The sequence below is a fragment of the Siphateles boraxobius genome, unplaced genomic scaffold, assembly GCF_051911475.1.
Source record: "Siphateles boraxobius isolate OS27281-9 unplaced genomic scaffold, OSU_SipBor_1 41, whole genome shotgun sequence".
Taxonomy (NCBI): Eukaryota; Metazoa; Chordata; class Actinopteri; order Cypriniformes; family Leuciscidae; genus Siphateles; species Siphateles boraxobius.
The window spans coordinates 8624246-8649502 of NW_027509042.1; the positions used below are offsets into that span (position 1 = coordinate 8624246).

The following is a 25257-nucleotide window of genomic DNA, read 5'->3' on the forward strand; positions in this document are numbered from 1 at the left end:
TGAGACATAGCAAATACGTTATTTTTTGATCAATTATAATCTAATGTAGCATGAAAATGACTTTTACCATTTACATAACTTTCCAATTAGCTCTCATAACGTTTCGACATATTTCATAATCCACCCGCTTCTGGGCGTTTGGTGCACGTGTGGGCATCATCATATGTAACTGATCGTAGCGAACGTGAGTTGTGTAAGTTCAAAGTCTGTGAGACATCGCGGTTTTGGAGAGAGAGAATCTTTCATAAGTTTTTCTTGCAAGCTCCTCCCTGATTCCTGCTGTTGCACCCCATGACATTATATATCGACTCTTCAAATATGGAGAGACCTGATGAACCTTTAACAGTAAATACACCTGAAATTCGGCAGTCAGCTGTTCCTTGGCACCCATCCTTGGAGAATTCGACGATGGAAAACCTCAACAAACAGAAGGAAACCGTATTCAGCCTGGTACAGGTGAAGGGGACGTGGAAACGCAAAGCAGGGCAAAATGTGAAGCAAGGAATGAAAGGACGAGTTTCAGCTGCTAAAATGTGCGTATAAATCAATAAGTATTCTGAACATTTACAGAAACACTTATACTATTTTATTCATAAAACTGTTGTCAGGTGTGCTTTATGTGTAACTTTTCAATGAACTAGTTTTATTCAAGTCAAAGTTTGAATCAACTTACATTAGGGTCAGAATTTCATCACGTCCAAATAACTCCTACTGTCCTGAGAAACTGCAGCCACCTGTGGCCAGACTCACTAAGAAAACATTAAAAGATACATTCATTATTTTATTTGGGTACAGCAGGTAATGTTTGTAAGAATAGTGCAGGTAAGAATGTTCTTTTAATCTGATTTTAAATTGTATTATGATTATTTTATGTATTAAAAATATGTATATATTTATATATACAACAGAGTAAATAGTTGAGTAAAAATGTATGTTAAAGACATATTTCCTGGTTAATTGTGATTAGTTTTGGCATTGCATAGCATTTCATGTAGGCTACAGTATTTTATAACAACATCTGTGAAATTATGCTATTAGTAAATGGACATACGATTAGAGCTACAATTTTAGTTCATACATATTTCCCTTTACTTCACACTAAGTCTCCATTAAAACAGGAGGAGTCAAATACAGGCTCTGTTTGCATATCCACTTATGCAAAGGAGGTCGTGTCAGTATTACAGAAATGTGCTGTAGGCCTAGTGGTTTATGTTGTTACTCAGTTTTTAGGAAAAAAATACATCCAAGAGGTCTTTTACACCTAAATATTTGAAAGATATTACAAAATCTAAAACGTTTTTCAGACAAATAGATAGGTTTAGTTTAGAGAAATCTGCAAACAACATGCTGAAAGGGCAAGGGTGAAAGGCCATAACTGGTTATGCGAATATGGGTAACATTTGACAAATTAAAAAGTAAAAATAGTTATTACTTTTAGATTAGTGCTGTCAAATTGATTAATCACATCAAACATAAGTTTGTTTATATAATATATATGTGTATATATATGAATATATATATAAAAATTGTATACATGTATAAGTGTGTGTGTGTGTGTGTGTGTGTGTATATATACATGCATATATATATATACACACACACACACACACATATATATATATTATATAATATGTGTGTATATATATGAATATATTATTTATATATAAATTGTATACATGTATATGTGTGTGTGCGCGCGCCTATGTGTGTCTGTGTCTGTGTATATATATATATACATACACACACACACACATATATGTATATGTCACACACATATATAAGCACAAACTTGTATCTCAGATGTGATTAATCGCGATTAATTGATTTGACAGCACTAGTTTAGATATTCTTGACTATTGTAGTCAAACCAGGATAAAAAACTTGAACTAAACGGATGTAGTATATTCTTGACCTGAAAACAATAGAAGGGTTAAATTAACTTTTTACAAGTATTTTTACAGCAGTAATTGTTGTATATTTGATTAGTTTGAGAACAGAAATAATGCACTATGGTAGCACCACTTTTTTTGCAAAATATTCAATTTGACATCTTTTTTTAAATCAAAAACAAGTTACAAAATGAGTTATGAGCTTTATATGTTGCAGTTACGAAAGCACCTCCTCTAGTGGCACCACCTGGACAGTGGTCACCCCCATCACCTTCACATATACAGTTACTCAGACCAAAAACCTTCTTGACCCCAGCAATGACACTCTGCTTTTGGGCCACATCAGAGACACTGAGCAGCTTGAGGCCGTACGGTCCAGCACCAAGCCCTTAAAACGCTTCATAGTCATGGATGAGGTAGTGTACAATCTCTATGGTTCTCAGGTCACCGACTACCTCGAGGCCAGACGCGTCCTGTACCGGATCCTGCCCCTGCCCACGACGGAGGAGAACAAGTCCATGGAAACGGCTCTGAAGATCCTGGAGGAAGTTCACCAGTTTGGTATCGACCGGCGCACAGAGCCCATCATTGCCATCGGCGGTGGGGTCTGCCTGGATATCGTGGGTCTCGCAGCGTCCCTCTACAGAAGGCGCACTCCATACATTCGTGTTCCCACCACCCTTCTGTCCTATATCGATGCTAGTGTCGGAGCAAAGACGGGCGTGAATTTTGCAAACTGCAAGAATAAGCTAGGCACCTACATCGCACCTGTCGCTGCATTCTTGGACCGGTCGTTTATACAGACAATTCCTCGCAGGCACATATCTAATGGTCTTGCAGAAATGCTGAAGGTACAATAAAAATTTTTGGTGTTTTTCCACTATATTTATTATTAAAGTTGTTACTATCGCTAGGACCAGCTTCTCAATACTAAGGTCACCTTTTTCAACGCTCATTGCTTTCTCACAAAATGCATTCAGTTACTATTTCTATCAAATGACATGAATTGTTTTCTCACAACCCTGACCAAAACTCAGGCCAAAACTTTTGAACATAATAGTTCAAAACCTAATATAAGACAAAACTGAACATGACAGCAATTTTACAGTCCTGTTCCCCATGTACATACTATGTACTTAGTATAGTTATTACAATTACTGGGTAATTGGTAATAACCCTGAACCTACCCCTAAACCTAACCCATGTAGTTACCTTATATTACCCAGAACCTTTTCTTAGGCAGGTACACTGTAAGTACACGCAAGTGCACATACTGTAATTATTATTATTGGTATACTTCTTACCTGTTGTTAGTGTTTTTAGGTCATGAGTGAGAAAGTGTGTTTGTTGGGTGACAACCTTAGTGTTATGGAAAAACGATTTGATTTGAGAAATGTGTTTTGGTATCTTTAATGCATTTTGAATGTGAAATAAACTGCTCTGCCAAGCTGAAGAGTTTTAAGAAAAGTCACCAACCTAACTATTGAGAAATATGTCCTAGCAAAGTATTTGTCAAACAGATTTTAATTAATTTATATTTATATTTTTGTAGATGGCTCTCATGAAGCACAGAGGGCTGTTTGAACTTCTGGAAACGCAGGGACAGTTCCTGTTAGACTCCAAGTTCCAGTCCGCTAAGGTTTTAGAAGACGACAGCATTGACCCTGCTTCTGTTTCCACCCGTGTTGCCATAGAAACCATGTTGGAAGAATTAGCTCCAAACCTGTGGGAGGATGATCTTGACAGATTGGTCGACTTCGGTCACCTGATCAGCCCTGAACTAGAGATGGTATCTTTACTTCTTCGACTGCACATTCTACTATTTTCAAAGGGTTGGGTGGGGTTATACTGTAAATTAAAGGCTTTCACACAATGATTCATCGTTTCGCCTTAAGGCTTTCAATATTCTTTTCTTTGGTGACTCTGAAAACCGTTCTCAGATTTGGATGCAGTTTCTCCACATTAAAGTACCTTTTTGTTCCTTACAAAAAATAAGTATACCTCATGTTCATTTTATGAAGTATATTTTTAAGTATACTTAATGTATACTAATATCAATGTACTAAAGTATAACTTATAAGTGTAGTGTGTCAATACTACTTGAGACTAAGTTAGCCCACTTTTTAGTCCATAAAAGTTTACTTTTAAGTGAACTTTGAGTACACAAAAAGTTTAACACTAAGTTTTTCATTTGTATAGAAACTATTACATTACAAGTGAACTTGTAGATATACTGATACTTGTAGCACATTTTTTAGTTTATGAAAGTACACTTTAAAGTATACACTCAGTAAACAACTAGTTTAGTTGTTTTATATCAATTTCATTAAGTTAACATAACATACCATCTCACATACAGTTTACTATTTATTAATATACCATTTTTGCACTTTAAGTATACTACTATATTCCTATTTAAGTATTATTTTTTTATATGTAAACTTTTATATGTAAGTTTCATGAAAAAAAAAGAAAAAGAAAACAATATTTTAAATAAAAAGCTGAGAAAATCGCTTTTTACCAAAGACTTCGTCCAGATTGGGTCAGACCGATGATCAAAACATAGATGGAGTAGGTTGAGTCCATCAAAACATATGTGTTTTATACATTTTTTATAAATCAATATTTTCAAAGAATGTACGTTTATAAGACAGGATGTAAAAGTATGTGGTATTTAAGTAAAAATATTTAATAGGCTATACTCAATCAAAAGACTAAACACAACTACAAGCCAAGTATACTTAGAACACTTAATTATACTTTAAGTATATCTCGATCAAACGATTGAGTATGTATAGGCCAAATATACTTAGACTTGTCTGTCAGTATGAGTCAAGTATACTTAGGCTAAGTTCTATTTTAAGTATATTTCTGAGAAGTACATAAAAGGTGGACTGAAAGTATACGTTCTTATTTTTAGTTTAAAAGAGTATACTAAAGCACACTTGAATAAACTTATTTTTCCTAAGGGGTGTTTCAGGCTTTGGTTTTACACATGCAAAATGTAGCAATAAATGCATGTGATATATTGTATCATCCCTTTTTCCTTGTTTTAGAAAGTCCTACCAGCTCTACTCCATGGTGAAGCAGTGAATATTGACATGGCGTACATGGTGTATGTGTCACGTGAGATGGGGTTGCTTACAGAGGACGAGAAGTTCAGGATCGTCTGCTGCATGATGGGAATGGAGCTGCCGGTTTGGCATCAAGACTGCACTTTTGCTTTGGTGCAGAAATCTCTAAGTGACAGACTACAGCATTCTGGAGGACTCGTGAGAATGCCTTTACCAACAGGCCTCGGAAGAGCAGGTAATACAATAGGCAAGGCAATTTCATGTATTTTAACATTGTTTCAACAAAAAAATTTTGAGTTTGAATAATTCACTAAATGAATAAATTACAATTATTTTGTAAATTAAATATAGAAAAATCATGAGTTCTTACATGTATCCCTACTTGAAACTTGTATGTCAGGTAGGGATATGACTTGAGGTTATTAAAAAGAAAAGATAAAGCACCTAAGGGGATTTTTTTAAGATATTGTGTAAGGTGTTTAACCCTCTGGTACAAAAATTTAATTTTTCTTAAAAAAAAATAATTTTGGTAATGTAAATTGTCTGTCAAAAATGACCGGATTTTTTTTTTTTTATTATTTCAATGAAATTGTACTATATTTTAGTTCAATATTTTTTTTATTTAATATTTTATTATTTTAAATTATATTTATGCCGTAGTTATATAATACAATCCATTTATTTATTTTTTGAGCATGGACCTGAAAATTTAATTTCTAACTTAAACTGTCATAAATCTTGAATGCTTTGAGAACAGACTTAAGTTTGGTCCCTTTTAAAAGACAACACTTGGCAGATTATTGCCGAAGTGAAAAAAGTTATAATGTTACATTTATTGCTATTTAATTTTTTTTAATTAAATGTATATTTTACAAAACACATTTTACTTACTAGAAAATGTGTGGAGAAAAAAGGTTGTGTTACAAATTTAAGGTTGATATCTCAAAAAATGAGCTTTCAGTAAGAACTCGTTTGTGCACAGTACCAAACGTTTCCAATAAATGAAATTCGTCTCCCATTCATTTCCAATGCAGTAATTTTTGACCGCGAACAATACAAGTGTCACTATTTTTTTCAGGACCATTTCATTTGTGTGTTCACACAGCAAGTGCCAAAACCTTTTCCAAGTTTCGTATAATTCTGATGAAGTAAAAATATATTAGTCAAAAATGACTGAACAGCACCAGAAGGTTAAAGTGTAACGTGATTTGGAAAAAAAGTAAATATTCTTTCCTCATTCCTCTCTTAGAAATCTTCAACGACACTAATGAAGACACTCTGTTCCGAGCGTATGAGAAGTGGTGCGATGAGCTCAGCACTGGTTCACTTCGATGAAGCCACCTCACAGATGATCTGACACCAATGTTTACATATGGGGATCCTCTTAGCTTTAACAATTTCTACTAGAGTACTATTCTATGACAGCTTCTATTTCTTTTTTATTTTGTATACAGAAAACATCATGTACATCATGGGCATTTAAGTGTTTTACATTTAAAACAATTGCTTTTCGTTACAGTTAATGCCATTTTTGTAAATGGCCGCGAATAGAAGAAGGCTGACTTGATATGTGACGATCTTTCTATAGTTGTGTTAAAGGGGGTTCTTTTCCACCATTTCATATTAGATAAAGGGATATTTCGGTTAGTCATGAAATCATGTATTAAAACTGTAATAAAGTCTACCTAATGTGTTTGATGTAATGCATGCAAGTTTATAATAAACAATGCACTTATTAACAACAAGACAGTTATGAAGAAAAAGATATTACGTTTGAGAGCCTAGATACCATGTATATGTGTGGAAAACATGACACCGGTTTGGTATTCAATGAATGTATATTTCTCTTGCTTTTTTCTTCATAAGCCTTTAAAACAGAAACAGCACTTCAAATGCAGGATTTTCAGTAATCATTTACCCTATAGTGTAGTCAAGTCAATTAAAAGAAAAATGACAAAACAATGAACCTTTGAAATGCATACATTAAGGATATTACAGTACTGTATATTTAAAAATGACCTCCCGGACAGCAACATAGTGCCGGCCCAGATCTGGGCCACATCTTGTACATGTGGATTCAATGCATAACAGATGTGGGCCAGATCTGGCTAATAACAATGCAGACTGTAAATAGAGACTGAGAAAACTACTACATTTGAATCTGATATAAATGTTCACTCCTGTCTTCATCAATGATTTATTGCATAAATAAAAGTACACCACTTTTGAGACTTTATTTGACCTTTAAAAAATTGCAGTAGACTTCCATCAATTGCAGTAGGACTGCCAATGAGCTGATATAAATATAAAAGGCAACAATTGTAATTTAGCTGTTCAATAGCAAGTCATTCATGTACATTATCATAAGTCAGGATTTTGACATTAATTTTACTGATAATGTTAGTATACAGTCTAAGCCGTAAGATTGCTAATAATAATCACAGATTACTGATTAAAAACAGTGCCTGACTGATACAATCTACAATGCTGTGCAAAAGTACATATTGTACTGAAATCCAACTAGACGGTGACAGTACAAATCTAAAATGTTAAAAATTTCCAACAACTCTCTCATGGTTAAACGAGGAATCTGACAGGCAAACAGACTTGGTCATATATGACCATTAGATGGTAACCACTGGCCAACATGTTTAATTTCATCATCAACAAACATTTGTTAAAAACAATTCAATGAACTAATGCTACCCATTGAAAGTACTAAATTAGATGGCTTCTTACTACTCTCAGACCTCTATGTTTCTCTTGTAGAGATGTCCTGTTTTGAATTGAACTGTGCATGCCTAGACCTGTGTTACTGGTTACTCCACCTCTGGGAAATGTACACCCCCAAAAAATTAAGTTGCATTTGTAGACAATATCAAGCCACTCTGAAAATTACACTTTGGCTGTTTTTATTCTAGCTATCCTGTAGAAATCCTTCATAAATCAAGAAATTGTTAAAATCAGTCATTCTTAACTAGTAAACTCCAAAATGATATATGAAAAAAATATATACACACACTAAATATTCAGAATGAAGTATACATTAAGTACTGTACTTAAAAGTGCTCTTAATGTTACACATGATCTGGATTGTAAGGAAACCACCTGAATGTATCATTGGTACTGCAACATTTAATTATATAAAAAACATCTAATCGTCTAACTTTGGTTCATCGAAGTTTGTCTGCAATGCTAACAGATGTTTTCATGTTCATCCATACTACTGCTGTCGCTGCTGTTGGATGGGACGGGGGAGCCGGAGGACAGCAGGGGCTCATTGCTGCCCACTGGAGACAGGGTGTTGTCCATAAGCATGTCGCCCAGCTTGGCGGAGGTCTTGTTGGGGCTGTCGTAGACCCCCGGTTCCTCCTCCTCCGTTGGGCTGTCGTTGTAGCTGATGGTGCCGCTGTTGAGGTCCAGAGTGGTGAGGCGGGATATATCAGGACTGGGGAGGTGTGAGTACAAATCGGATGTGCAGTTCCCCATTCCGGGCTCTTGCTTGATAGCTCGAGTCACCAGGTCAGAGGAATAAAGGCTGGTAGAGGGTAAAACGGCGAGTCCATGAGCACGGGCTTGCATCTCAAGCTCCTGGACACAACCAGAAACGACAAATACACACACTTTAGGATAACACAGCGTTACTCTAAAAAATGCATGGGTGCATGCGTGTAAACAGTAGGGACATTGTGAACCAAATGCCATGTGTCAAAATGAGGGAAATTCCCCATAATGAATTACTCAAGTGTAACTTTTAAATTTCATGCAACTGAAGCACTAAGCATAATTTATAACCTTTCAAAGCAATGTTACGCTTGTTTTTTTGCCATCTAACTTTAAAAAAAAGAAGCATTTTGTCAAAGGGCATGTCGAAACATACTTGTCTGCAAAAATCTGATCATGTGACGAGCTGCCATGAGCTTTTAACCAATCGCAGTGAGTAGCTTTTGTTTATCAGTTGGTTTACCTGAATACGAAGCAGGAGATGTCTGTTCGCATGTTCTAGTCTCTTTTGTCTGTTTTCCAGCTCTTTTGCTTTCTGCTGCTCTTTCTGCAGTTTCCTAATATAATCCACTGAAGCTTTCAGGATGGTCCCCTTATTCCACCTCATGTCCCTGCAAAAACCAGAGCCAGGCGGTTACAGTTACATTTGGCATCTATGTGTAACATATTTACATTTTGCAAATATGTGTAAAATTTTCTGGTATAGATCATAGATGCTTAGGCTGAATATATGAATACAGAATATATTTAATTGTAAGGCAAAAAATGTATTTTAATTTTAATTTAGGTTTTTTTTGACTTACGGATCATTTGACTTGGGAATTAATGTCCCCAGCTCCTTAATTCTGTCATTAATATTAAAACGCCTTCTTCGTTCAACTGTATGGATATAAAAGCCAATAAAGATATGGTCATATTTTATTGTCATTATTATTATTATACTTAAATTTTAAATATACAAAAATAAATTATGTGACAGACATTTTAGCAGATATTTCAGATGTTTATGCATATAAAGTGATGATCGAACTCACTGAGGTTGTGGTTATCCTTCTTTTGTCTCTCTTTTGCCAAGGCTCTGACCTCTGATTCTGAAATGCGTAGTTATATTAACTGAAACAACTTCAGAATAATCAGAGTCAACTTCACAGTTTTAACATCAAGAACTTTCTATTACAGAGTTCACAGTTCCTTCCCTAGTGTGCCAATGTATTCTAATGTGTTACTGTTAACTAGAAATTCTAAAAAGTAGAAAAATAAATGTTTTTTATTAAAAAATTATTTTAAATTAAACTCTTCAAGTTCCAATGTATGTGTAGCATGTATTACAAGTGTCCATATTGTGTGCAATTACTGTCATAAGTACACGGGTGATTTTTAATACACCAATTGTGCAATTTGAAAATATTTTTTCTTGACTTAATGTGTGTAAAGGTAATTTCAAATGTAAACCTTGTTGACACGCATGTTAGATCATCAAATAATATAATTCTATAGATATTAATGTACAGTGTCTGGACAAAAAACAACTCTTTATTCATGTTTAGGGCCTTTCAGAGGCCGAGGAACGGAAAACATACCCACTGGAAAGCCTTCAGGCCTTTGATAAGTGTCAAACTTGCCACATGGTCCGGTCTTGTCCATTATGTGCATCATGCCAGGTGCTGGGGTAACTATTTAATACAATATATCTTTCATTGATATTGTGCATTCGAAAGTGCACACAATATGGATACTTCCATTCCTAAGCACAGTGGGCTGTGAAATGGTAAACAAAAATGATTATTTACTTTAATGATAGATAAGACAGTGTGAATATACCGGATAATTCCCTTTTGACGGATGGCAGATTAGAGCAGGAGTTGTTAATGGTAACCCCAGCTGGAGAAAGTGCATGATTGCTGTACATGTCCAACAGGTTTGCAGAAACTGGAATCTGAAAATTTAGAACCAAAAATATTTCAGTGCATGTTCTGACTGTTTAGGTGATTATATGAATCTTAAATAACATGATACTACAATCCTTAGGGCTGTTACCGTATTAGTCATTTGAAGTCCTGCATCCATGAACCCAAGAATATCATCGTTGTAGCTCGATTCCAAACTTATGATGTCTTCAATTACGTCATCCATCTGTCCCAATTCAAATTTTAAGAGCAAAATGTGTTCACATCACCTTGTAATAAGTGCTTCAATCCCAAAGTATTAATTAGACCCACGTTAGTAAGAAAGCCACAATGGCTAATAGGAATACTAAATTAATATGACATTGGACTCATGAAAGATGATCATACATCACATACATGAATAATGTCTTAGAACCTTTGTGCTGTTTACCCAGCTGTCACCTTTTACTTTCCTCAAAGCTCTTACAGCACTTATTAGTAATTCATCAATCACTCATAGACATAGAAATGGTGAGAAACTATTTAGTCGTGCTATTTACACAACTTGCTTTATTTTAGATCAAACAGGCCCCACCAGTTACTTAATACTCATAACAATTTTCAACCTTGATAGAGTGATGTACACTGCCGTTCATATGTTTGGGGTCAGTAATATTTTGTTTTTGAGAGAAATGAATACTTTAATTCAGCATGGACACATTAAATTGATAAAAGTGAATGTCAACACATTTATAATTTTACAAAAGAATTCCATTTAAATGAATGTTGTTATTTTGCACTTTCTATTCATCAAATGATCTTGAAAAAAATAATGATGTATTCACAAAATATTAAGCAGCCCAACTGTTTTCAACACTGATAACAATAAGAAATGTTTCTTGAGCACAAAATCAGCATATATCAGACTGGAGCAATGGCTGCTGAAAATTTTAAAATTTTACAGTTATTTTAAATAGTAAATATTTAAATATAATAAAAACTACTCTTTTTACTATTTTGATCAAATAAGTAGTGCTAAATAATTGCAAATCTTATAGACCCTAAAGTTTTGAAAGGGGAACAATTTGATAAATAGGTGAATAATATGAACAAAATCTAATGCTTCGTGGGATTCTTGTTTACCTTTGCCCTTTTGCTTATTTGTCTATGGACATTATTCCCACAAATTCTCAGGAAAACTCACCACATTTTGACACCATACTTTGGCAAAATATAATCTAATTGACATAACAGGCAATGCCATGTTTTGCATCTACCTCTTTCTCACAGTTGAGGGTGAGAAGGGCCATAGGGCTATTAGGAGCGCTGGCTCCTGGTCCAGGGGGCATGCCGTGTTCTGTGGGCTGGCTGGGGCCGGGCCCTGTGTTGGCCTGTGGGCTTAGTTTGGCTCCCAGTGCACTGGACAGGTAATGCTTCACCTGCTGCCTCTGGGTCTGCTGGATGTGGTATTTCGATGGGCTTTCCAGGTGGGTCTGCACCTGAGTCACAAACAGAGAGGTGATGCCAATACAATCAGACAGATACATACTAATACTGTATGCTATCTGTGCATTCATGGAAAGATAATCCTGTTTTTATTTTTTTAAATAAGCAATTTAGGTTTATATTTTGAACATATCACAGACTGAATCCGTTGAATACATTAGATCATGTTATAATTGCTCTGTGTATTGCAAGCATGCTTTAAAAAAAGAAGACAAAACGCAGGCTTGGCTGTGAGGCTGAGAAAGTCAATTCAAGGAACACACTAGTCTAAACAGAATTAAAACAGACCAATCAATGCTGCAATATGTTAAAACAATATAAAATACATTCTCTAAGTCAATAAACAAAGTCTCATCTCACCTGGTAATGACTGTACTCTAGCATCTCCAACATATTAAACAAGACTAATTGTTAGCTTAAATATATTCCCTTTGTGGATTCAGTTTGTGATGTGCAAGAACTGAGCCGTCGTCTTAGCCAGTTGAAGATATCAATGCAAAAGAAAAGAGGGAAAATGTATTTAAAGGGCTGGGAGGGGATTGCTTTTCTCATATTGTTTTTTAACCCAAACTATGAATTTATGCCTTTATAGAGTTCATTTGACGTCATCAGTCTAATTACACAAAAGGCTCTTTGAGATGATGGGTTACTAGTGTCTAAACTCAAACTGGCTTAAGGCTAACTAACGTTTCATCTTTAGTTCCACTCGTTCTGCATAAAACATTGTTTGTTCTCAGCATCCGGCATACAATCAAAACCACTGTTAGTCTAAAAACAAGACAGTTTAAGATGGAGTTATCTCTCAAATGTTGAAGGGAGAAAGTAAGGAAAGAGAACTTTGTTGCCTGATGGGCCTTTGGTAATTGCCTTTTTTTTTTAGTTGAAATATTGTGCACACGTATGTACGTGCGCACAAAGAAAGTCACAGACGTACAAATTCCTGTCCGATTGAACCACTGGATTAGGACCTACAAAGTCATTAAACGTTGAGTGTTCTGTTATCTGCATACAAAGTTAACATATTTACTGAGGTATCACTTGAGACTGATATAAATATTATAATTAAATTTTATTTGGAGTACTTTATTGCACTATGCACATATTAAGCCTAAATGTGTTTTAATATCACTATTAGTAAGGATAGTATGATATCTGTATAATATCAGTCTTTAAATGTACCTAAAGAATTCTTGCAATAGTTCCATTTTAGCACAATCAAATATACTAAAGTATATCTTTAGTTGGACCTCAGCACTATTTCCGGGTAACTAAAGTGCATTAAGTACAAAATTAGTATGTACTTAATTTAGCAGACGTTAGTATACATATTTAGTATACCAAAAGTACAATTGCAGGATATTTATATTAAGTATATAAATATGTAAATGTATTTGTAAAACATTTAGCATAAAATAATTGTATTTCAAATACATTTTGGTATATTTATTTTTCACTAGCGAAACATTTCACATTTGAAACATTCAAAACAATAATCCTCAACCAAACACTTCTCATGTTTTAGTACCTTTTGTTTTCACATTTTCACAAAAAGCTAAGAAAAAAAATGTAAATATAAACAAATGTTAACATGCATAAACAAAATGGTAAGTGCATGAATCATTGAAATATTGATCAAAACATTATTTAATAATCATTTACACAATCTTTTTTTTGTGTAACATAACATTTAGCGAGCCTGCACGAAGCACATGCATGCAATAATACAATACGTATCCAAGTTATCCAAACACAAATTAAAATAGTTTATACATGCCTATGACCTGCTCATAATGAGCATGCCAAAATCACAAGTGCCTCGGGTACTTTTTTATTTCATAATTTGAATCTGTTAAACCACATAACTGTTGTCAATTGTTTAAAAATGAATAACAACTGAAACAGGCCTAGGATCCATGCACAATAATTAGGTTTATACACAACCGTGTCATGTTATTATTCTTTCTTTTTATCTTATATCTTGATATACGAAAATACATGTTCAAGCAAAAACGAACTGCTTCTTTCTGATGAACCCTTCATTAATTTACATGACTTAGTATTCATTTTATCCACAGATGATCAGAACAAGTATCATATTCTGCATTGTTTCTGTGCAAAATTACTTTAAAAATAAAATATTATGACCACTTAAATATAGCTACATGAACTGACTTCTACAAACATAGCATGATTAAATTTGCAAATATTACTAACACAAACATGAAGAATACTTTGCAAGCATAATAGGATTATGGTGAACAATTATCTAAAAATAAGTAAATACATAGATGGCTGAATCTCACACAGATACTGTCCATATTATATTAACATAAAAAACAATATGTGTGTGTGTGTGTGTGTGTGTGTGTGTGTGTGTGTGTGTGTGTGTGTGTGTGTGTGTGTGTGTGTGTGTGTGTGTGTGTGTGTGTGTGTGTGTGTGTGTGTGTGTGTGTGATGAAACTGCTCCGAGACGCAGGATCCAAACGCAGTATTTATTAAAAGGGTAAGGTATTTATTAAAAACACAGGCCAACAGTCCAAACAATAACAGAGTCCAGGGCAGAGGCAGAGCAGAGAAATCCAGGGGAACAACCAGAGAATCCAAAAAAACAAGAGACATGAAACCAGAGAGAATGCTCAGAAATGCAGTAAAGACACATACAAGACTTAGCAATGAATGACAGAATTGACCAGGCTTACATGTATGTAGGGTGAACAAACAAAGTAAATGGGACACGGCTGAAAACAATGAGTGTTGATGAGATCCTTAACTAAAAGTTTCAAAGTCAGGGTTTACAATAATCCAGGATTAAGCCTTAGTTAAATTCGCGAGACCTAAATGACTAAATGGGACATCCTACAATCCTAATTCCACAAACCCAAATGTGTGCCATTTGGGAAATGAAGTGTGCCATTTGGGAAAGGGCCACCCGTTAAAAACTGCCCTGTACATTTTATTTCCTGATTAGGAATCAGTTCAGCATTTCACACTATTTAACTTAAGGCATGCTTTCAAATCAGACAAGCATAGCAAATTAACAAGATTCATGATTTATTAAAGATTGTAAAGTATTGATATTTTATAATGACACCACGAGACACAAAAATGCTGATCATTAAAAACTCCCTTCTGGTAAACTATAGGGACAGTATTTGTCACAACAATGTGACGATTGTTTTTCAGACTCCCTGCAGCAAAGGAAATAATTCCTGAATTTTTATGGATGTATAGATTAAAACAGATTGTAGGTTTATGCAGAACATGTACAAGTGGAAATAGTTAATACTTTCATCATATTGCATGCCATTTTGTGATATTTTGTTATCAGGGAAGCACCAAAATAATGAATTAATTTATAAATGCATCCTTATTTAAAGGTGCACACATCATAAAAATGTGTCACGCGAGGATTCATTGAACAAAAGCATGCTCTGGACCATAACAACTTTAGTCAGACCACATAAGAACACTCTGCTTTTTCTTATAAGGGAAAGTCTTTGTGCTTTTCTTTATTCTCGCTGGTACTTTCCTCCTTCGGCCCAAACCCCCTGGGTTCAATAAAGAGTTCCTGCTGAAGAGAAGCAGTATTCTCTAAATGCCAACAGCTACTGTGTCTATAGAGAGATTCATAAATTCTGAGTAGTTTTATCATATTCCCATAGAAGTGTGGTTGAGTAAGGTGATAGTAAATAGTCAACCGTGTCCTTTAGGGGTTGGTGACATTTTGTTGGTAACTCAAGGCTGCTAAAGCGTTATTATCTTGGGTGCTGAATAGATGTTTATCAAAAAACGACAGACATATAGTAACACTATATACATAAAAGCATCAATTAAATGCTTTCAAATTAATATAATAAATGTATTTAATTATGATTTAATTTTTTGAAGGCAGCATGGTGTAGTTGACTAAACTAAATAAAAATGTGATTACAAACTTAAAATCCCAATACTTCAGCAGAGCTTCAAATTAAATGCAATGCAATGCAATTCACTGCAAAAGGACGTAACAGACTTCTAGAACAGCAAACTAGCAGAAGGTTATTAAACGGACAAGATGTGCAAAGTTTTGAGTAACACCCACCTGTCAGTCTGAGTCATGTGATTTGCTAGAATGGAACAGACTTGTTTGATAATCTTTTATGAATTACTGAATTAAATAATGAAATATCAAAACATTGGCATAGGATTGCTGACCAGTAACATGCAAGGCATGGATTACCAGAGGCTATACAATCGACATCAAGTACATGTTCCAAATACAGTATTGTGTGCAATCTTTAACACATCAAACCTAAAAGTACTGTAAACTATCTAATACAAGGAGCGATTATTTTCATCTAATTCATAATGTTTGGTTTACCCCTGAACATGGACTATACAATTAGGACTCTGATAAATGAATTAACTTCAATTGTTTTGTCTATGAGTATATCAGTAAAGAAAATGTTTTTGCAAAACAGCTGCACAGCCTGAAACTGCAAAATAAGGGGACAAAAGACAAAGTAAAATCAAACACCATCTATTCCACACCACATCTGTAGCCATAAGTTCATAGTAAATTAGAACTTTTATGTCAACTTAAAGACCACAAAAGATCAGTTAGGGGGTCAAAGTTCAGTCAACTGCATGATGTGGCATTACTGACAATGGTGAGAGTACAATTATCTGAACCACACACAAAATGTGCATGACCAACATCCAGCTTGTTTAAGACAACAGACACTTTGTGAGTGTGAGAGAGCATTTGTGGAAAAGAAAATGTGTGCATTTATAAGTGCACAAGCTTGTACGATGCATGTATATACGTAAAAGAAAAGTTAAGTGTGTCAAACTAACAAACAAACACAACACCAACTGGCATTTATTTTAAAAGAAAGTTAGCATAAGGACACTTTGCAAGCAAATTCACCAAATTTTAATAGATTTTACATGATAAAACAACAGATAACTATTAGAATCATGCAAAAGGTATTTAGACTGTTTGTGGAATATGTTCATAGTTAATGATAGATTACACATGGAAACTTTAGAAGAACTGACTTCATACATTCACAAAAAAAATCACCTTGGGGTTATTTGATTAAAAAAGGGCATAAAAAGCAAGATAGTGAAGTTAATTCTAATGAACATTTTGATTGATCGCAGATGCCTTCGCTTGATATTTTGTTATCTAATGCATTGACATTTATACATTTTTAAGCATAGCTTATGCGTCCAAATTCCTTTGGGGCCACTGAAAGCATGAAACAATTAATTTGCCAGTGTACTGTATCTTGCTATACACAAAGTGTTTAGTGTGTGTGTGTATGTGTGTGTATGCTAACAGCCATTAAGTGACTAGGTTTAAAAGCATGCCTGAGGGGTGTGAATTAGCATTTGGCTTTAGTGAAGAGACATTCACATTACGCATAAAGGGCCATGATGAAGACACGCAGCTCAAGAGGAGGGGTCTGAGACAAAAGAGCAGCTTTTTATCCAGCCATATTCGTGCAATGTGCTTTTGAGCCTGTGGCAAGAGGCATCAACAAATATGTCCCAGCTTCGGACCAAAATGGGCAACTCTGGACAATATACAAGGGATTACAAAAATGCCCTTCCTTACATACAATACTACTTATGTGTGCAGCTGTGCTCCTGTCCCAAGTCAAATCTCTGATATAAATACATTAAAAATCTGAGACAGACCGGTTATGACAGTTGGGGGTCCAGGGCAAAACTGAATACACAGTGTAGCATAATGTGGGTGTTGAGAGCACAAATATTTGTTACGGTGTCAGAGGTCGGAGAGGCCACACAGGCCAAAAACAGAATGAATGATGACTTTATAGTCAAACAAATATGGAAATAAAAGGCAATTAGTCACTCTAATGAAAGTACATAATACACTGCTAACAAATCCAAGATTATCCTGCAGATTTGCACAGACAGTTTGTCAGTTAGGAGACTCTTCATAGATAAAAATGAGCAAAAACCTTGTTTACTGTATGTTGTAATGATGGCATATTAGATGTTTTGACATAATATAGCAGAAAAAAAGATTTTTAAATTAAAATATATAAATATATTAAAAATTATATGAATTAAAATAAATAAATTGGAGAAACATGTTGCAATGTGGCAAGTCTGTAACAAAGCAAAAAATGGTCAAAAACATTATCAAATTAAATTAAACCTCTGATTAAATTCTTTTGTAGCTCTTTTGCTTACCATTCCTTAGCTGTCTGCATTTGTTTGGAACACATGACAATTGACCGTTCGCAAAGACCCGCCCCCTTTAGTTACTGTTGCTATGTCCGACAAGCCACGCCTCTCTCACGCCACACCATGTTCTCACCGTGCTCACACAGTAAAAAATACGTCTCGGAGCGAAGAGGACACTTGACAACACGCCGACAGACCAGCTTACTTTTGATATGTAACAAAGTCTCAACTTTCAAATTCGGTCATTTTTTAAAGAAATTTAAACAATAATGCAGTTTTGTGGCTGTTTAAATGTGTCTGACAGATCGCTGTCGAGCCTCAGTTAAAGCTGCTCGTGAACCGATCGTCTATTCCTTCTAGTTAATTTATAGCATCAAATAAACATGCATGAACATGAGAAGGAATGTTGTTTTAACCGCGGAAAGACGTCAGTACACTCCGTTTTTCAAGTTCAAATCCTCGAACATTATTTTATTTGGAATAACTGTAATATTTTATCCAAGAATAAATCTATATTTTTTCAGAATTGGTTTGCTAAAGATATCTTGTTAGTCAATTCTCAAGGGCTGTTGGTTTCATATAAGGAATTTCTAGATCATTTTCAATTTCCTGTTTCTCCCAAAGAATTTTCAATAGTTATGGGTTCAATCCAATCAGGTGCTCTTGCTTTATTGAGAGGAACTCATTCTCTTCTTCCAGTCTCTCTGAGTTTGGTCAATACTCCTGTTGGCAAATTGTGCTTTGCTTCTCCAAATAAAAACAATAATAGATCAGTCCGTTCACTATTTCAGCAAGACATTGTTACTTTATCACCTGTGACTGCTTATTGGAGTAATGTAGTTGGTAATATTTTTGGAAAAAAGTGTGGATGCTCCACATCTCTTTTTTTAACCAATAAAGTAAAAGAGATTTCTTTTAAAATAATTCATAAATGCTACCCTGCAAATCACTATCTAAAAAAGTTCAAAAAGGATCTCCTCCAGTTGCTATTTCTGTGACAACTCTGACGAAACTGTAGTTCATCTTTTTTGGTATTGTCCATTTACGAAAATGTTTTGGCAGGATGTTTTAGGATTTTTTAGGTCTGAAATTATTGATTATGATAAATCTAAAAAAAGTAATTTTTACGTAATTAATATGATCTTATTACTAGCAAACTTCCATATTCATAAGTCTAAATATCTAAATGCCAAACCTCTCTTTCTTATATTTGTTAAAGAACTTGAAAAATATATTTTTTCAATTAAGTTGTCTGAGAACAAAAAAGCCTTAAAAACATTATCTGTTTGTAATTCTTTTCCTTTTTTCAGTGTCATGTAATTCTTATAATGTATCAATATGTTTAATTTATATTATTGCCCCATTGTTATTTTCTTTTTTCTTTTGTTGTTGTTGTTTTTGTATTCTGTTATCTGTTATTATTTGTGTATTGTGTTAAGCATTAATAAATTTTTTTTTTTTTAAATAAATCCTCCAACGTTAATCTAAACTCTCCTGTTTAACCCCTCCCTCGGGTTTCACATGCTCCTGCATGCGTAATTGCGCATCAACGACGCAGAAGTATAAATGAAAACCAACGTGTAGTGTAGCGTAGGGGCTCCGACGTAGGTCCGACGCAGAAGTGTAAATCAGCCTTTAGTCGGACAAAAATGGCGGATTCAGCGGATGACGGATTATGATTGGTCAGATCGCCTATCAATCAAATTCACTGCGAAGGGTCAATTGTGTAAAAAAACACATAAATACAATTACATTATTATAAACACTTCCAAAAAAACAAATACCTGAAATAAACTAAAAAAAAAAAAAAATTTTGGAAAAACATTACTGCAATGCACTTTGGTACAGAATTATAATTTCTCAATTTTGTGTTAATATATGTCACGCTGTTCAGCACTGAAGCAGGAATCCAAATCCATGGAAGTGTATTTAAATTAAAAAACAGAATACTAGGGAAACGCAGGAGAAAACAACGCAACTCAACAGCTTAAATAACGACAAATACCAGAACAAAGGGTGAGAACAAGGCTGAATCTGAAATCACCCCCTATACTCTCAAATAGGGCATTTTTGAGGGGACAGACATTGGTAGTGGTGTCCAAAACCATTGTGGCCGTTATTGAGTGCAATCATTCTATACAACATTGCACCGCAATAACGAGTGTACAGTCGATATACGCAACGGCTGTCCGAATTTGCTTGCTCTTTTTCATTCACTCCTTCAAGTGAACACTATTAGTGGACTAACGTAGGGAATAGTGATTGAGGGTTTAGGGGGCAATTTCGTATTCAGCCCCAGACTGAGTATAAATAGAGTGTGCAAACAGGGGTAACCAAACGAGGAGCACCTGAACTGAAGGAATGAGACAATGTGTAACCATGGTGACAAAACAGGGAACAGAAGATGAAAAAAACTAATTAACAACTAGAAAACTAACCGGTAGGACGGGAAGCCTCCAAGGCGGTACCAGCAATACCAGGGAGGTGCCGGTAACTCAGGGAGCCTTGGAAATTCTGGTATAATGGAGGGAGCCAGGGAGGTGCTGGTAGCTCAGGGATCCGGGGGGATGGCGGTAGTGCGGGGAGCAAGAGAGGTGCCGGTAGCTCAGGGAGCCAGGGCGGCAGCGGCAATACAGGGAGCCAGGGAGGTGCTGGTAGTGCAGGGATCCTGGGAGATGCCGGTAGTACGGGGAACAAGGGAGGCACCGGTAGTTCAGGGAGCCAGGAAGGTGCCGGTAGCTCAGGGAGCTATGGAGGTGCTGATAGCTCAGGGAGTCTGGGAGATGCCGGTAGCTCAGGCAGCCAGGGAGGTGACGGTAGTGCAGGGAGCCACGAGTGGCCTCCGTGGCCATGACAGGGTATGTGTGGCTCAGACACACATAAAAGATGCAACATATATGGAAAAGACCACGTCTTTGATCGTGCCAGAACTGACAGCAAGAGCTGGCTCAAGAATTTCCCTCTCTAGAGCAGACTCTGAAATTTCACTCTCTGAAGCAAACTTGGGAATTTCACTCACTGGAATGGACTCGGGAACCCCAGTTTCAGGGACGGACTTGGACGGACTCTGGAATTTAACTCACTGGAACAGACTCAGGAATTTCACTCACTGAAATGGACTCAGGAATTTCACTCACTGGAAAAGACCCACTCCACAAAGTCCGCAAAGGTCCCGACCCCCGAGGACCATCAATGGGCAGGCGTGTGGTCCTTGAGGGTTCTTCCTTGATGTTTCAAGCAAAGTAAATTAACTGCTGGGAAATCCATTTTGGTTTAAGGGTTCTGGTATTCTGTAACGCTGTTCAGTTCTAACAATCGCTGGATGCAAGAATCCAAATCAAATATGTTAGATACTGTTGATTTGCTAAGTGTTTTATATTATGAAAGGCCCATGTGACAATAAATTTGCAAAAGTCGTCAACTGTTTCATCTTGCCTCATTACAAACCCAAAACCTTTGAACGAACAATTGATTCAACTCTGTAAACCTGCCAGTAAACCAATACATACTAACTCTCAGAAACAGACCAGCCCCTTTTTTCATAGAACAAAAGCTCTTTTTCTGCTGTCTAGGTTTTGACAGAGTACAGTGCCTCGAGCATCATTATCTCCAGGAGCTGGTAAACAAAGCCGGAGTTGTATATACACACGGACAGAGTCCTGAAGCATTGCAGTTTGAAAGGTCACCCTAGCCACCAACGAGTCAAGTAGACAACGGCAAGCCATTCGCACGTGGAGCTGAAATCTGATGGTATTTAAAGTCATCTGTTTTTGGGAAAAAAAGGCAGGGCTATCTTAAAGAAGCAGTAATTACAATGGTAGCATGCAACAAGCTTTAATGCATTTTATTCAGTCACATGAATTCACAGAACGAATCATTGTGTCACAAAGCAAAATGATGGTCTTATTGAGTTTTTTTTTTGCCTCTCTTGAAGCAAATGCTGTTATCTACCACTTTTTGAACACTAAAACAAAAAAACAGAGAATAGTTTCCGCATTACAGTAAGCCTCTATAATGAAATCAACTTAGAAGAAAAAAAGTTTCAAAGTAAATTGTGAGCTCTTATTTCCACATTGTTGATCATGACGTTAAACCCCGTAGACAGGATCCTGTCCTGTCACCATTTCAAAGCAGTCTGTTTTTTTCCCCCACGTAAATTATTTGAAGAATGGGAACGCAGCCCTAATTATGAGCATTCTTGCTTGAATTAGCACTGAGTGTGTGTGTGGCAGAACTGTGTTTGCCTTTGTCTTCGTATCTGAGCTGATTCTTTGCTAATTTCTGATCGGGTCAGAGGTACTTCAGCTAATTAAGGGTTCACTCAATCTTTGGTCAAACCCATCTGAGCTTAATGATTTAACTTTTCTGCTTCGGCAGGCTCCGCCTGGTACCTCAAAAAGGTTTGTCTGCCTTGTGAAGACATTGACTAATCTTTAGTGTGTGTGTGTGTGTGTGTGTGGTCCCCATGAGGAAAACAGCTTATAAATCATACTAAGTGATTTTGTTTGAAAATGTACAAATGTAGAATTTTTTTCTGTGATGGGTAGGTTTAGGGATATGGTTAGGGTTATGGAATAGCATATACAGTTTGTACAGCATAAAAATCCCTAAGTCTTTGGAATGTCCCCATAAAACATGAAAACCCAACGTGTGGGTCTATAAATATATAATTTGTAACAGTAAACATAAATTAGTATTTCATGAACAGTAATAAATAATCATATATTGGATCCAAGATCAAATCCCTGATTGTCCCCACTAGACTTCCAATGAACGTGATTTCACCAAGTACAACATGTTCCTGGATCAACATCTTTGTTTATCCTGGAACAACATTTCAATCAACCAATCAAATTTGAGAGACAAGTTTACAGTTTGTCAAGTTTTGGTTTACAACCAGGCTGAGGTGCTTCTACATCAGTATTATTCACCAATTATTTTCTTCTGATTTTAGGGATAGGTTATGGGTAGGGGTTAGGTTTAGGGGTAGGGATCGGACTACGTATTTGGACAGAAAAGTTTTTCCAGGATCAACAAAATATTGCTTGGTTGCTCATTTTGATTCAAATATGAGCATGTAATTGAGAAAACACCAGCACACTACTGATATTGTTAGTGTGTACTATACTAAAGAATTGTCTTAAAAACATAAAAGGAAGTTTAAAATTTGAAGTTAAGTAACTTAATACTAACATGTAGTAATTTATGGCCTAACATCCCAAATGCGTATTGAAATTTTTAACAGCCGTTCATTTAGGGCAAAACATATAAACCAAGTTTAAAATAATAATAATAAACTGCAACTCTACAAGTACTTTAAATTCACATTTTTCACAAACTCAGAATCAATTGCACCTGCTTTTACTTATTGAATTTACTTAATGAAGTTACCATAATATTAAACATCTTATCTAGTTACGCAAAACCTGTCATTGACAAAATATTACACAATTAATGTAGTATATTCTCTAAAAATGTACACACAAATTAGAAGTCCTTACCAGATCCTTTCAGCTAGTTCCTTTCTGCCAGAAGGGTAATTTTTGCCGCCAATGAAATCACTTTGTGTATGAGATTCACACTATCCGCTTGTGTAGTCCACTCAGACCAACCAGAAATCAAAGCTATGAAAATCGTCAGTGTAGTGGAGCAAATAGGATTAAACATTTTGAACGCCAAAAGTCTGGAAACGCAGCACAAATTAGGGGAGGAATTCACTGAGTACAGATAATCCCCCCTATGGATTTAACACAGTTTAGTCTTTAAAAACCAGTATTCTTTAGCCGAAGACAGAGCCCATGGAATTTTCTCTGTAGACTGAAATCCTACAAATGGGATCATCACTGAATACCCAGTGGAATAGCACCATTGTATCCTAAAGATGAAGAAAGACAGCAACTTTTTGTGTGTTATATTACGTCTATGTCAAAAAATGAACACCTGAACAGGGCGTTAATTTAACAATCACACTTGTACAATGGTCAAATTAGTCAAATTATAACAGAAGGCCTCACCTTTAGTGCTTCAATGGGAAGTCCATTGTCCAGTGTTGGGATTTATCTGGTAGAGGGCGCTCTAACATGAAGTTTTCAAGAATCTGTTCCTGGCATCGGGGAGTTATGGTTGATGATGGCACTGTCAATGACATATACACACATACATGAGTACATATAATGGTTTGAATGTACAAAAGTATACCTGGCACAGAAACATATGGCAGATTTAATTCATTTTTAATTAGTTACTTTTAGAATGATAAAAGTAAATCATAAAAGTAAATCACACACAAAAAAAGGAAAATCCTCCACCTAATAAGCCAACGTCCTTTCAAGAATGTCTCTAACAGTCTTAAACTCAGATTGACAGCATAACGCATAAAATAGAATTCCAACAATTCAAGCCTGAATGTTTTGAAAAGTTTGATAACATTGAAGAAACATTCTAACCTTAATGAAGGGGCAACATACATAAGGCAAGGCAAGGCAAGTTTATTTATATAGCACATTTCATACACAATGGTAATTCAAAGTGCTTTACATAGAAGAAATTAAAATAATCAAAAGAAATCAGAATAATTAAAACAGTTTAGAATAAAAGATAAAATACAGAAATAATCAAATGAAATCAGAGTAATTAAAACATAAAATAAAATACAGTGCAAACAGTCGGACGAACAGTGGTACAGTGCTCATTCAGTAAATGCACAGCTAAGCAGATTTGTTTTCAGTCTGGATTTGAATGTGTTTTGAAAAGTTTGATAACACTGAAGAAAAATTCTAACCTTAATGAAGGGGCAACATACATAAAGGCAAGGCAAGGCAAGTTTATTTATATAGCACATTTCATACACAATGGTAATTCAAAGTGCTTTACATAGAAGAAATTTAAATAATCAAAAGAAATCAGAATAATTAAAACAGTTTAGAATAAAAGATAAAATACAGAAATAATCAAATGAAATCAGAGTAATTAAAACATAAAATAAAATACAGTGCAAACAGTCGGACGAACAGTGGTACAGTGCTCATTCAGTAAATGCACAGCTAAGCAGATTTGTTTTCAGTCTGGATTTGAATGTGTTTTGAAAAGTTTGATAACACTGAAGAAAAATTCTAACCTTAATGAAGGGGCAACATACATAAAGGCAAGGCAAGGCAAGTTTATTTATATAGCACATTTCATACACAATGGTAATTC

The 25257-nt window shown here is 35.4% G+C and overlaps 2 protein-coding genes across 3 annotated transcripts; one reads left to right on the forward strand and one right to left on the reverse strand.

Annotated features, from left to right (window-relative positions):
* Window positions 1-161: 161 nt before the first annotated feature.
* On the forward strand, window positions 162-7199 carry eevs (2-epi-5-epi-valiolone synthase). Its single transcript, XM_077198111.1, has 5 exons — window positions 162-533; window positions 2107-2740; window positions 3442-3678; window positions 4946-5198; window positions 6213-7199. Exons 1-5 carry the CDS (start codon window positions 292-294, stop codon window positions 6296-6298), a joined length of 1452 nt encoding a protein of 483 aa, XP_077054226.1. The 5' UTR covers window positions 162-291; the 3' UTR covers window positions 6299-7199.
* mitfa (melanocyte inducing transcription factor a) lies at window positions 6783-23935 on the reverse strand. Of its 2 annotated transcripts, none has more exons than XM_077198113.1 (9): window positions 23562-23935; window positions 11631-11852; window positions 10505-10600; window positions 10289-10403; window positions 10048-10140; window positions 9502-9558; window positions 9271-9346; window positions 8931-9078; window positions 6783-8554 (listed from the first exon to the last, which is right to left on the reverse strand). In XM_077198113.1, the coding sequence occupies exons 2-9, from the start codon at window positions 11700-11702 to the stop codon at window positions 8159-8161; spliced, it is 1053 nt and encodes a 350-aa protein (XP_077054228.1). In that variant the 5' UTR covers window positions 11703-11852; window positions 23562-23935; the 3' UTR covers window positions 6783-8158. The 2 variants fall into 2 exon arrangements, with proteins under 2 accessions (XP_077054228.1, XP_077054227.1); XM_077198112.1 differs by lacking the exon at window positions 23562-23935 and adding an exon at window positions 12220-12307.
* Window positions 23936-25257: the final 1322 nt, after the last annotated feature.

Bases quoted from the DNA above. Each gene is read 5' to 3' on its own strand.
- eevs (XM_077198111.1), top strand. From the start codon at position 292: ATGACATTATATATCGACTCTTCAAATATGGAGAGACCTGATGAACCT. The intron at 2,741-3,441 runs GTACAATAAAAA...ATATTTTTGTAG, and splicing joins GTCTTGCAGAAATGCTGAAG to ATGGCTCTCATGAAGCACAG. The intron at 5,199-6,212 runs GTAATACAATAG...TTCCTCTCTTAG, and splicing joins AACAGGCCTCGGAAGAGCAG to AAATCTTCAACGACACTAAT.
- mitfa (XM_077198112.1), bottom strand. From the start codon at position 12,252: ATGTTGGAGATGCTAGAGTACAGTCATTACCAG. The intron at 10,141-10,288 runs GTATATTCACAC...TGTATTAAATAG, and splicing joins CGTCAAAAGGGAATTATCCG to TTACCCCAGCACCTGGCATG. The intron at 9,347-9,501 runs GTGAGTTCGATC...ATATCCATACAG, and splicing joins GAAGGATAACCACAACCTCA to TTGAACGAAGAAGGCGTTTT.